Source organism: Tigriopus californicus, chromosome 11, assembly GCF_007210705.1.
Source record: "Tigriopus californicus strain San Diego chromosome 11, Tcal_SD_v2.1, whole genome shotgun sequence".
NCBI classification, from domain to species: Eukaryota; Metazoa; Arthropoda; class Copepoda; order Harpacticoida; family Harpacticidae; genus Tigriopus; species Tigriopus californicus.
In genome coordinates, this window is record NC_081450.1 from 4,871,780 (window position 1) to 4,886,209 (window position 14,430).

Consider the following 14,430-nt stretch of genomic DNA (forward strand, 5'->3'; position numbering starts at 1 on the left):
TGAAAATTGCGTTTTCTTGAGGTCTGAGAAAGCTATGGACAGTACGAACCTGCAACATGACAAGACTAATGGTGCAGCCCTGATGACTTGTCTTGGTCATCGAGATCCGTCCATAATTTTCAGTGTTCTATGGCGTATGATATACCCCCTCCCAAGATAATCAACATCGTACGAATCTGACAATATTGACTAGTACGAATCTGACAATATTGACTAGGATGTGGCAAAAGTGATTTTAACAGCTTTTCCTTCTCTCTTACCCTAATAGCAATGAGCATGAAAAAGAAACAAACTGAATCTTAGGATGCTATTGTTTCTATATCATAGAACAGCCTTGATTTGTCCCTTGAATATGGCTCATAATGATGTTTCTTGTCTTTGATTATAACGCAAGCAACTCACTTAAGGTGTGCTTCTTTTACGTATTTTCTCTGTGCCAACTCTTCTGCTTTGAAGTAGACATAAAGCGTCGCGTTAATCGTTGTAGTTTTAATACAATTTCAGCTACAAAATGTTCATTATTTAGAATGAAGAGCGTAGAAAACAGGTAAATGTTCTAGCACAATTGCAACGTTTTAACCTCTTAGAGATGCTAGATTTTCCCTCCTCGGTTTTCTACGAAGTATCCATTGGAGGACATCGATATGTATGGTCTTTATCTGTCCAATTTGAAGATCCCTCAATCACTTTCGAAACTTCGCCCTCATATTTTTCCACCACTGAAACTTATTTTTTCGAAGCTTTTGTGTGTGCGAGTTCCAAAATCAAAATTGACCTACTTTTGTTGTGAACCGACATGCAATTTGTTATACTTGGCACTTTGAGAGTCCATATTATACCGTTACACCCTCGTTGTTAAAAGAGCAATGTACTGCATATCACGACCTCTCTTCATGAACAAAGGTAAGAGCCTGTGAGTACCAGTCTCCTCCTTGCTCCGACCCCCTTGATGCGACATTTTTTATCCCTAGAAATCACGTCCATCCACTTGTAGACGTATGTTACGGCCACAACGGCCTCTAATTTTGTGCTAGAACCGGCCGGCATTTTCCTAACCTGACTTTGGCCAGTTACTAAGAGCCCTTTTGCAGGAAGGAATGAATTGCGTTGTAGAATTGAAAGAGCAGTTGTTGATCCTCCTGAACGTTCTAGCCATCCTTGCCCACTTGGGGCAAGTATAAAAGAGGGCAAGGAACAGGTTTCCACTCACAGTCAGAATTTATCTGGATTCGCGATAGCCAGTGTGCATCCGGGCAGATTTTCAAGACACTTCTAAACTTTCTAAATCAATCAATCCCAACTCTTTGAAACATCATTCAAGATGGCTACTAGCGTCGTTCGTCAAAACTACCATACCGACTCGGAGGCTTCCATCAATAAGCAAATCAACATGGAGTTGTACGCCAGCTACACGTACACTGCTATGGTAAGGACTCCCTCACGGCACCATACTTGGACCTCTCTCTTTCTAATTGAATATCTCTTTGTTTTCGTTTAGTACGCCTACTTCTCGCGAGATGATGTTGCGTTGCATGGATTTGCCAAGTTCTTCCGCAAGAACGCTGATGAGGAGCGAGATCACGCCTTCAAGCTCATCGAGTACCAGAACATGCGTGGTGGGCGTGTTGCCTTCCAAGACATTGGCAAGCCCAACAAGGTTACTTACGAGAGTGCCTTGGAGGCCGTCCAAGCTGCTTTGACCTTGGAGAAGACTGTCAATCAGGTATGCACTCAATTCAACCTGAAGGTTTCCTCGTGTGTAGAACTAACACTCGTTTTGTATTTCAGTCTCTCTTGGATCTGCACAAGATGGCGGATTCCCATGGCGATCCCCAATTGACCGATTTCCTCGAGGGCGAATACTTGGAAGAACAAGTGGAAGCTATCAAGGAGCTTGGCGATTTGGTCACCAAGGTGAAACGTGCCGGGGACGGTATTGGTATTCATATCATTGACAAAGAAATGGGCCACGAATAAAAGAGCGCACGGATATGCATTTATTGCGTCAAGCTATTACTAAATGTCTCTTGATTTGATCGATTACGGTAGTACCTAAAAAGCGTGGAAATCGTGTCATTGAAAATCTGTTCGACGCAATAGCACGGGCAATGAAGTCTTTCGTGGTTTAAAAAGCGAACCTCCCTTCAAGCAAGGACATTTGGTTATTTGCTCTGATAAATACGTCATGAACTATGTATGCGTGTACAGGTCATAAAGAAAATAAGGGCGTCCATGGCTGTGTTTCACACTTTTCCGCCCTCAAAGATTTTTTTTGACTTAAAACCACAAGTACACTTAACAGGAAGTGTTAAGTACCTAGTGGCAGGTTACAAATGGTCTAACGGTATCCTGAAGGCGATGGGTTACCCTCTGATAGTTTGCCCTCAAAACAATGCCTGAAAATTCAAGTGAGCACAACTCTGAACCAAGACTAAGGGTATCCTGAAGGCCAGCAAAGACCAAGGAACGTTGTTGAGCCTTTCAGTGTTAATCCTCGATCCATTGGAAAGTGGAGACCCGCGTGCAACTGCAACAAATCTTTTTAGAACAGACCTGGCCGATGGCCGAAATCTGGAATGTCAAAATTCTATCTTAGGTTGGCCAAACATCAGAGGTTTACTAAGCTTGGATTAAAATCGGATCATTCATGGCATGATGTTAAGTTTTTCAATAATCTGTTTTAATGAAAATTGGAGACTCTGTATGATCAAATCGTATTTGAATGAGGGGGAAGGATTTTCAGAAACCACAAAGAGCGGCCCTTAATTTCTTTGCACCCTGTATAATACTCAGATCTCGTTAAGCTTGTGGCAGAAGAGTTCATGGAAGAGGGAAATGTAGAGGGCTTCTTCTGAGGGAGGTGCAGTATTCCTCGAATGTTGTATAATCAAGAAACTTTTGAAAGGAAACGAGACTTGCACTTGTGTTTGATGTCCTTTTCAGTCTTGGAAGCCTTTCCACTAGATCTGGATGCTAAATGGATTAGAAATACTCGTATGAAAGGTACGGATTGTGGAAGATTCTTCCGCGACTCTATTGTGTTAAGACTCTGGCCACGAAGGAGTTAAAATCAAGTGATTTTGAAAACTGATGAACGCAAGTCTGTGGGAGGTAAAACTATTTTGACAATTTGGAACACTTATAACAATAGGGCGAAAAAGAGGCATCGATATATCTTTTTTATGTAAAACGTTGAAAGAAAATCATTCATTAACAAGACTGCATCCAAAAAGAAGCCCAGCAAACCTGGATTGGCAAACTGGAAAAACGCAAGATTGTAATAAATATTAGTTTGAAAACTACTTACCAATTCATTTACACGTCATGGGAAGACCTTGAATGGTTTAATCTATTTGGGGGCAGATTGGATTTATGCTAAATTGGGAAGAAAAGAGCAAGTATTGTCGACACAAAAATATAGCAAGGAAATGAAAAAAATCCTGAAGTTTTGAATCAATTGTTAGCATATTGGTTGCTTTCCTATTAAGGGACATTATCTCCTGACCACTTCATGTTATACATAGCATCGTATTATGGGAAATGCATCAAAAAGCATTATAATCAGTTGGACACGGACATTCTTAGCTTTCCAGCAAAACATATTTTCTCTCTCCCATTACTTTCATTATTAGAGTGGCTCTAGTGCATGCAACTCGTAAAAACGGCGAACGAAGAAAATCATGTCAAAAGCCAAAGAATTAATCAACTGGATTGTAACAAAATTTGATGTCAATTGAGAGGTGAATCAGCCGTGTCATAGGCCTTCTCAAGGACTTTGCCAATCTAAGCGTGTGAGCCAATGAGCTTGCTTTGTTCTTTTAAACTAGAAACTCTTGGGGTCTTTGTTTTTTAAAAGGACTGTCAGTTATGCATTATGTTTTGTGAATTAAGTACGACCCCTGCGAGAAGAACTGAGCCCAGTTATGAAAGCCAAGGAGTGAATCTTAGATCGAGATAGATCCAAATTATGTAGTAAAGTACACCTTTTCTCGATCTAAGATTCACTCTTACGCTTTAAAAAACTGGGCTCTGATATGTTACTTTGTCCTGAGGCGAGTCTGATAGAAGTCTACATCTGAGTTGGGATTTCGGACGGCATTCTGGGTAACGTCCAAGCCAAAAGCTCGAGGTTAGAGCGTTTAAAAAACAGGCCTCTGGATAACCTTTAACTTTGGAGTAATGCAACTTCTTCGCAAACATCCCGCTAACGTGTGACAAAAGTTTCAAAACATGGAAATGATCCTAAGATAAGCTATTCATGGTCGATATTGTTCACCATTAAAAGCACCTAACTCTCTGAATTCATCCGTGATGATAACATTTGATTTCTCGGACCAAAAAAGGACCTGGCTGGCCCATACAAATATTTTTCGAGATAAAATAGGGTTCGAGGGATAAAATTGAATGCATCTTTGTTCGACTTAAGCAATTCCAGAACGACGTCAGCGATGGGAATTAGTAAAGTAGAAGAGGTGAAAATGGGACTATTTATCCCGATCAACAGAATGCATCAGCTACCAAGGTGGGCTTACCGAAGGACACTAGGCACTTAAGAGTCCCTGGATTACCTCATCCTTGGTGTCTTTATTGTACATGGTTGCAGCCAAAATCCAAGTCACAGAGTTATTTCAGCCGTTTTACTTTGAGAGGCCTAAGCAACTTTTCCAAGGATGCTTTTGAATTTGACTTGGTCGAAAATATCGCTCTCTAGATTCCAATTGTGCCGTCCTCAAAATATAGATCGTTATGGTTGTGAGGGAGCTTGTGTCCAAACCTTTGATTGTGCTAAGGACTACTTCACTGAAGGACGGGAAGTGTCGGTACTAGACTTACTTTTTTCGAAAAGTAAAGAAAAACCGAAAATAACAAAAAGGGCCATTTTTTCGATATTTCGAAACATTGCCGAAAAATGGATCAAAGTAGGTCTTTGAGTACTTGGGTGGGGGGTTGAGTCTCGCCCGTCCAGCAAAGCCAGCCATCAACAACTTCCCTTGACAATTTCCCAAGAGCAGTGTAATGCCAATTTCATTCTCCATTTGCAAATGTGGTTAGCGTATCAAAGTCGCCATGAGTTTAATTTTCCATCTCTGGGCGTGATCAGCGTCTCAAAGTCTCCAACAAAAGAGTCTGACCCTGGAACTCTCACATCTAAGAAATTTTTGCTGACCATGTAAGGGTGACTTCAGGTGGCGAGATTTCAACCCATGTCCTCTGGGGAATTATGTCACCCTCTATTGGGTACAATAGACCAATGTACTCTCTTAGATTCTTAATTTGAAAGCGTATATATATGCCTGGGCATTGAAATACACTTTTGGGAACGAGAAATTTTACTTAGCTTGTAAGGGCAAGCTTGGATGGCAAAACCATAGATATGGTGATGTTCACATGTTCACTAAGACATCTTCGTCTAAATTATTTTTCAAATTTTTGATCTTAATCTTGAGTATGATATTTACTTATTATGCACCCCATTGAAGCCCGTCAAAAAGGGCGGGAAAGTCTAAATGTACAAGACTAATTTTTCGGTTTTTCGTTTTTTTTGCGCAGACTGATTTTTCGATAAAAACGACAAAACTGTTTTTCGAAAAAAGGAAGTCTAGTCGGTACGCGCCATGCTCATCAGAAGTCCAAAGGAGTGCTTGCAGTGGAGTGGATATCTTTGAATTAGCTATTGAGACAGATGCAATCCATATTCTGAAGGAGTCCATGTGAGCAGAGACAACTTTAAGCCCTCAGAATTATAGGATAGCTATCAAAATATGTTTGTGCATTTGACAACATTCCAAGGTTTAATAAATACGAATTATTAGATACTGCGAAGAGGACCTTCCTTGTTGCGAAGTTCGGCCCTTCTTCACATGACATCACATTTGGTAATATTTCTATGCTCCATACATACATATGTACATATTATATGTTCTATTCTATAGGGGAGATCGCCTACTAGGCCCCTGGTAAAAAGGGTTTCACAATAACTTCAATTATAATAAATAATCTTCTCGTCTTGAACTGCTGGGATTCCAATCCCGGTAGCGGTAAGGAAGTCCGCACCAAACAAAAAAAAATTAATCACATTCAAATGTGATAGTCTATGGATTGAGCTCGGTTGTCAGAACTCCTTCTTGGTCCAAATATGGGTGACTGGTCTACAGCATAAGATCTGGGATCCTCTTGGTGGAATATGAGAGTTTACAGAGAAGCCATTCACATTTCTTTCTTTCTTTCTTTCTTTCTTTCTTTCTTTCTTTCTTTCTTTCTTTCTTTCTTTCTTTCTTTCTTTCTTTCTTTCTTTCTTTCTTTCTTTCATTCATTCATTCATTCATTCATTTCAGAATCGAGAATTCATTACATTCTTCAAAAGAGATTGACCCCAGATGGCTACGAACAACACTCTCTGAATGAATGTGTCGGCGAAATGACAATAACAGGCACATTTGTTGTTTTGAGTCAAAGACGGTTCTTCAAGCAAGCATCAACACCAAGCTGGTAGAATGGGCTTTGCCTTGATATCTGCCCCCGACAAAACAAACCATTCGTCCTTATTGGTGAATTTTTTATCCATCTTGGACGTGTGTGTGTGATAACCATTGAAGATGAAACAAAAAAGGGTAATAACGAGTCTGTAGTGATTTTCTACTGCACCTCAAACGATAACCATGAACTAGTGCCACTTGAATTATTTTCTCTCAGCGCCTCTACAATCAGAAACCACACCCCATCAACCATTCAACTGCCATCCATTCGCTCTAAAACCGGTCTGCCTAGCTTGCTCGCATTGCACTCTCTACATTTCCTCCATGTTGTAAACTCCCCCTCTTCGCATGTCTCCGGTTGCCATACATGAAATGCATCCATTGGATTTCATAGATAATATTACGCTCTTTTCGTATCAATACTTGTTCCACAAACACCAATTTTAAGTTTCACTTGCAGCATTCATGCTAATATTACAGATTTTTTAAATTTCAAACTATTTGCCTCTTTCTTTTTCCGCCACGGCAAGTGAAAATGCCCGCTATTTTTTGGTATACTCTTGCATCCCTAGTTACTTACTTCCCCCTGGGTGAATGTTGAGTAATGGCGGCTTTACACTAGGATGGAAAACCAAGATTGAATCCGGTTTGAGGATTGAAGTTGGAGTAGTGCTGGGGTAAGTTCGACAAAAGACTCCAGTCTTTCACTGTACCTAAGTCCAACAAATACACTCGAGTATCCAAAACTCGCCCCATGACTAGTCCTATTTGAATCCTCAAAGCGGATTCAATCTCGATTTTCCATCCTAGTGTAAAACAGCCCTAATTGAAAAAGGTCTGGGGAGGTAAGATGAATGAATCAGGTGACCAATTGTTCTTTTGCCGGTAACAACAAGCATTACGGGGTATTTGTGGGAAATGGGGGGTTTTGGGTGGGTATATATGTTAAGCATTGTTACATTTTAAGTCAGAAGAACAGGTAGGTGGTTATTGAAAATGGAGCAGGGGAGAGTAAGTGAGTAGAGAAGTGGTTATTCAAAATGGAGCAAGCTAGAGTAAATGGCAAGAGAAACAACAATGCGTACTCAATGCGCAACGAGTGACTGTACGTAGAAAACAAACCGGTTTGAAGAGTCAAGGAATTTGAGGTGATTATTTTTGACCCGTTGCTGATTGACACTACTTAGAAACTTGTAAGCTTGATTGCGTTCATCCCCAGCACATTTCATCATTCCTCAGAGAAGAGATCGGATTTGAAAATGATTTGCACGTTGAGCAGAAATTAAAGAGGGTTACAATAAATAATAGGTTTGCCTCAGTGTGGAAGGTGTGAACTATCCAAAGAAGAAAACCAGTTCAGAAAAACCCTTTTGAATTGCTGCTCTACGTGCAAATTATCCCTCTAGTGCAAATCAATTTCAAGTCCAATCTCCAATATATTGATGTCTGTTCTATTGGGAAATACACTCTACTTCAATAACCAGCGAGTACCACAACACTTTAACAACTACAGTAGCAAATATTTTTTGATTGGCAAAAATGTCTCTAACAATAGATTTCCTGATAAGCTAAAGGGTCGGGTGATTTTACTGCTAAATTCGCGCATTCCCCAATTGTCAATGCCACCAGTCCAACATTTTGGATACCAAATGTTGTAAAATGTTGTAAACAACTTTCTCTTAGAGTTTGCATAAGAGAAAAAAGCCTTCGGATTCGACCTGACCTCCTGAACCACCTTACTCTCAGTTTGTAACTGGTCATATTCGATGGAGGCCTTAATCTTACCCTGAACCACGTCCAACTTTTTTGGAGACTACCCACAATGACTGGATTCGAAGTGCTCCTCGGCCTTTTTGCCAGTTTTCAACAGTTTTTGAACAAAGTCTTCCTACATTTTGGAATATTTGTCCGTGTACCACTTTTCGCAACACATTCAGAGATTGCTAAACTGGAGGAAGCTTCCTTAAAAACTGAAACTAATACATCAATGGCTGCATCTATGGACGATTCCTGTTTCAGAATTGAAATCAGGTCAAGTTCTTCTAATCTTTCTATAATCAACGGCCAATGTTCATCTTTGAACTTGAACATAGCCAGACCGACCTTTTTGGCCGGTTTTACTCTAAGGCTTTTGAGTTATGGTCGACCCTATCTTAAGAGCATGATGATCTGACAGATTACCAGGTGTCACATGGACATACTGGATCAGATCAGGGTCATTGGAAAAGATCAAATCAAGAACGCTATTCTCTCTAGTGGCTACACCAACATGCTGGGAGAAATTGCGCAAGATAGCGAATTCTTCCAGCTTTTCGAACGACTGAGATACCGATTTCGAAATGGGAATATACCCATCAGGACTAACCTCCCACTCTACAACGCTAGCCGGAAAATTTAAGTCCCCTACAAAGAAAACTTTCGAGCAAACTGCCTTATCTAACTCATTTTCAGTGAATTGGAGAGCTGACATAAAGGAGCTTACTGAACAAGAAGGGGGTCTAAACATTGTTACAATGGACAGATCAAGACCTTGAAGATGACAAACTAAGACCTCCACATCTCCATTCGACATTTGTACACGAATAATTTGCAAACCATTCCCAACGAATAAGCATACACCCCCATGTGGGAATATGGGATTATCAGGGCGTATCCTATCACAACGAACTAAGTTGAAACCAACTATGGTTAGTTCTTCATCTAAGACCCCTGGCTGAAACCAGGTTTCTGTTATAGAGATGAATAAAATATCTTTCTCAACGGCTAGTTCTTCTAAGATCTTAACTTTTGTGCTATCTTTTTTAGAAATCAGACAATGCACGTTCAAAAATAGCCCACTTACGGGCCTCTCTTTTTACCGACCAAGTTCACAAGATCTTGGACCATCCTCTCCCACCGTAAAAAATCCCTCTTATCAACAAAGCTACGTTCTACTGGAGGCAAAGCATGAGCTAATGGGGATGGTTGAGTTTGAGGAATGGGTTGGGCAGCTACATGAGAATAGGAACGTATTTTGGGAATAGGGGTGGGGCAAGGAATATAAGGGAGGAGAATGTTTAAAGGAATAGGGGTGGGTTGGGTATTTGAAGGCAGAGGAGGGAATTGGGAGAGAGGGCGGGGGGTAAGAGGAGAGGGAGGGAGGAAGTCAAATTGGTTAAGGAAGGGGGGTGGGGTGGGATTAGGTTTAGGAATAGGGTCAGCTCTAAAATTACCAAACTGAGCTATCCGATTTCTCGCCTTTTTTTGCGTCCCTTCTACGTGGACGGAGGCACACCGTACATTAAAGCACGTCTTAAGTCTCATGGACTGACGGCACATGTACGGGTGAAAAAAGGACAATCTACCTTTGAACACGCCTTCTTCCTATTGTACTTCTCAAGGCCGAATTTGAGAAGTTTTTGACACCATTTAGGGTGGTCAAACTGACAGCCTTTTCCTTCATCAGGGAAGGTTGCTTTCAATAAACAGGACAGCCTGTTTTCTCTACAACTGTCTTTTCCTGCGCTTTTTCAAAGAAGAGCTACTAGTTCAACCTCTACATTGGTCAAATTAGTCGACTTCTCGACTATTGGGTGAGCCTGTTCTTCAAGCAGCACCCTGGTTTCCTTGACCAAAGCAGCTAAAGCCTCTATTATAAATGACTTATTGGCTACAGAAGAATCCTTCAAAGCTAAGACCAAGTCCAAACATTGTCTAGCCTCTTTGCTGACTTTTCCAAAACTAGATTCCATCATGAATGCAGGAGGAACTATCAATGAGTAACAAAATCATGAGACCAAAGAAAATAAAAGACTGTGCAATCTTATCCTGAGATACAGAGACACCGAAGCAAAATAGAATGAACTACTTCACATCAAACTAAACGTACAAATCTAAGATAGAGATATTAAACATGAAGTAAGGGACAGAGAAAAGCAAGGAATCAAGAACATATGTAAACTAGGAAAACAGCACAAATACACATAAATAAACTCAAAAAACTGATCTAACACAAAATGAAATCAAAAGACTAATGAACAATAAATTCTAACCGTCAAGGACCAATACAGTCAAACTAAAGAACTATACATAACGATTTGGAACTAGAAATACTACAGTGCAAATCAGAGAGAAACTGCTTAACAAAAACATAAATGAGCAATAAACTTATTAGGTTTTAAAGTAATTAAGTCTTACCAAAGAGCCGTGAAAAACCAAACCTAATTGAGTGAATGAATGGCAATGCCCATTCATTCACAAACATCACGAACACTACAAACACTACACGTGCACAGCAAAAAGAACTAAAAGGCTATGCAATTTTGTCCTGAGATACAGGACAACGGAGCAAAATAGGAATGAACTACTTCACATCAAACGAAACATACAAATCTAAGATGGAGATAGCAAACATGAAGTAGGGGACAGAGAAAAACAAAGAATCAAGAACATATGTAAACTAGGAAAACAACACAAAAACACAGAAATAAACTCAAGAAACTGATAAAACATAAAATGAAATCAACACATTAATGAGCAATAATTGATTTCACGTAACCTTACCAAGGCTTCTTCAACAGTGTTCTCCATGGTGATGGTATCATTCGTCCTCTGCTATTAGAGAACATCTCAAATGTTTTGAATGTCGGTGAATCATACGTTGGGTTTGCATGTAGCAAAATATTTATTCACGATCACAGACACTTCAAGTGGCGTGGCCGAACTGATTTCATTAAAGGCTGTTATCAAGGATGTGGTTTTGGCCGCGGACGGTTGCATTTACCTCAACTAGTCCGTTGGCTAGGAAAAGTTGTTTTGCCGCACTTATGGAGGTGTACAATACTAGATATTTTACCTATACCTTCCTGAGAGACCATTCCCGGCATGGACTGTAGGGCGCCTTTCGTATTTGAAATGACTCAAGAAAGAGAAAAACGTATTTCATCTGAAAATAAATGAATTTGAAATATACTTTTTTTCCATTCCATCTTGAACGGACGACTAGATAAAAAACTATGCCCTCTCGCACTTCTCTACAAAACTTGACGCAGAGGGGTAATCGTTAGAGAGCGAAATGATATTTCTTTTCCCAAGGCCAATCATTGAATACCTATTTTCCATATTAAAGTTCCCTAAGTCTCTTGACCGAAGAGATTTGTTAAGAAACGAGGCTATTGCACAAAACCCACCTGTCCTCGTTAATAGACATCTTATTCAATATCACATAGAATCTCTTTCAGAATTTCCATCTTACCGTGAATTACCACAATATTTGCCTTTTTGTTACTTTGGGTAAATAAGGTTCGTTATCTACCGTTCAGATTTTGCTTGTCTTTCCTTTGTTGTATAACATCCTGTTCCACTTCATATCTCCACAAAATTGGAATAGGCATGTGTGAACAACTTCTTAACTTTCTAGAAATAAAGACCATTTCATTAAAAAAGCTTTTTCAAAAGAGTTTTTACGGGTCCGCTGTTCCAACCTGTTGTCAGAAAGATTTCCTTTCGAAGGATATCTAAGAATTTAGCTTTAAAAGCTACTCCTTTTCAAGCGTATTCAATAGTTTGAACCAAGCTAATGATTTTATCGGATAAAAGCCTAAATCCTTAGGAAATGACATTCAATGTACAGTGAGATCGGATACATAATTGCTCCGAATTGAACAAAGGTAAAACATAAATGTGCGTTAATACCAACGGCAATCACTCAAGAGCCCCCTTAATGTTGATAAAGAGTCTTAGGCTCAATCCAACCTCAAAGCCTACTAAAACATAAGAAAAAAAACAGAAATCCGTTTTCCTTGAAAATGGAATGCCAACTTGTTCCTTGATGTCCATATAAGCTCCTCGAGACTTTCCCATCTCGATGTTTCCCCTTAAAACGGTTTTTTGATGCATTACTATTCCTTGTCGCAATATTTCATCCTAATCCGTATGATGCACTTGTTGATTTCGTCCGTTCACAATGACATTGCTCTTCGGCCAGACGCAGCCCGAGTGATCTTCCTCTCACTGTCGAAATCCTGTCTTCAATACACCCCTACAGCAAAGGAACAGCCTGGGTGTATTGACTGGCAGGTTAAACTGCGGACCAGCTGATTGTTCCTAACCCAGTCTTGAAAAAAACACTATAAAACTCTTGAACCGAGCTCTCTTCACAGACAGAATTGATCTGGATTCGCGATAGCCAGTGTGCATCCGGGCAGATATCGAACACATTGAGAGCCTTTTCATTCATCATGGCCAATAGCATTATTCGTCAAAACTATCCCACTGATCTGGAGGCGGGCATCAACAAGCAGATCAACATGGAGTTGTTTGCCAGTTACACCTATGGTGCTATGGTGAGAGTCTTATTGAATTGTGGGCAAGATGATGCAGGTTCGTGAAGATAACTTTGTTTTGTTTTACAGTACGCCTACTTTTCCCGAGATGATTTGGCCAAGCACGGGTTTGCCAAGTTCTTCCGTGAGAGTTCCGATGAAGAACGTGATCACGCCTACAAGCTCATCAAGTACCAAAACATGCGGGGTGGGCGGGTAGCTTTCCAGGATGTGGCCAAGCCTGTCAAGGTTAACTTTGAAGGCCCTTTGGAGGCTATTGAAGACGCTTTGGCCTTGGAAAAGACTGTCAATCAGGTAGGTCATAATATTTTGTCTTTTTTAAAGCAAAAGTGGCGGATGTGAATGTTGTTTTGCTAGTGGTATATATTGAAATGTTAAAGTGCTAACATCAACCTCTTCTTACAACAATAAGCTTGATTTTTCAGTCTTTGTTGGATTTGCATAAGATGGCCACTTCTCAAGGAGATCCTCAATTGCCCTTTTTCCTCGAGGGAGCCTTCCTCAAAGACCAAGTGAAGACTGCCAAGAAACTGGGTGATATGATCACCAAGGTCAAGCGCGCCGGTGAAGGTGTCGGTCTTCATATCATTGATCAGGAATTGAAATTGCAATAAAAGGTGGCCTTTGAAATGGGATTTGCAGAGTGTTCATTGCAACATGAAGAACCAGCTAGAGGGGTCCACAAGCATTTGCTTAAGGTTCAACTCACAATGTTACAATACACCAGCCAATTGTAATCTCTGTATCAATCATTAATCGTAAATGCTCCTGTTGTCCTTAATCATACTATATACATACGTATACCTACTTAAGCTACCTAGCGCCGAAGAATTGTATTTGTAAGATTTTGGGCAAAATCTTTCACCTTATTTTGTAATTATGAACCAGGGTAACAATGAGACTCCAAAGCTCCATTAGACCACAATAAGACTCCAATCAGCTTGAACTCAATTGACCAATACGGTCCAAATATCAAGGTTTAAATGTAGAAGCAAGAGGAGATTTATATGTGCTCCATTGTTGGATTTGTGCGCCCTCCTTAAGCGCAAGTTAGAGGTTGAATTTTGATTTGTGGGAAAACGTACAAACCGTACTGTGTTATGAACTATCGCCGTACCCGGATGAATGGGTAGAGTTTTGAATGTGTCATAATCTTTTGCAAGGCTGCCTAAATAGGGCATTGAAAGGTGAATAACAGAGGGGGCTCATTTATATGAACTTATCATCCAGGACACGTCCATTTGTTATGATATTTGGGACAATACACTGGTTGCAACATCAAGAGTAAATAAGTTAATCATACCAGAAACCGATTTTATTTAAGTTCATGGTGCGTGAAAAAAGTGTGTACTGTAGCAAATGTGCTAATTTCAAGACTGCGTTGGCGATTGACTATATATTGATTTGTGTTTGATTGGGAAATACACTCTACTTCATGAACCAGCGAGTATCACAACCCTTTTAACAACTACATACAGTACCCAAAACTCAAATTCGATCATGCAACTTCATGAAATAGGTTCCAGTCTTTCAATCAGTTTTCGAATTCACAATTGGAATCAATCCCTTGTCTTTATTGGGACGAGCTACTTCCTCTGTGATTTTTTTTTTGAAGAGAAGACAAAATAAAC

At 40.1% G+C, this 14,430-nt stretch overlaps 2 protein-coding genes across 2 annotated transcripts; both read left to right on the forward strand.

Moving 5' to 3' along the window:
- The first annotated feature begins 1,187 nt into the window (after nucleotides 1-1,187).
- Nucleotides 1,188-2,013, forward strand: LOC131890766 (soma ferritin-like). Its single transcript, XM_059240177.1, has 3 exons — nucleotides 1,188-1,426; nucleotides 1,499-1,723; nucleotides 1,789-2,013. The coding sequence occupies exons 1-3, from the start codon at nucleotides 1,322-1,324 to the stop codon at nucleotides 1,975-1,977; spliced, it is 519 nt and encodes a 172-aa protein (XP_059096160.1). The 5' UTR covers nucleotides 1,188-1,321; the 3' UTR covers nucleotides 1,978-2,013.
- A 10,571-nt stretch (nucleotides 2,014-12,584) lies between these two features.
- Nucleotides 12,585-13,434, forward strand: LOC131890767 (soma ferritin-like). The gene is made up of 3 exons (XM_059240178.1): nucleotides 12,585-12,799; nucleotides 12,869-13,093; nucleotides 13,225-13,434. The coding sequence occupies exons 1-3, from the start codon at nucleotides 12,695-12,697 to the stop codon at nucleotides 13,411-13,413; spliced, it is 519 nt and encodes a 172-aa protein (XP_059096161.1). The 5' UTR covers nucleotides 12,585-12,694; the 3' UTR covers nucleotides 13,414-13,434.
- Nucleotides 13,435-14,430: the final 996 nt, after the last annotated feature.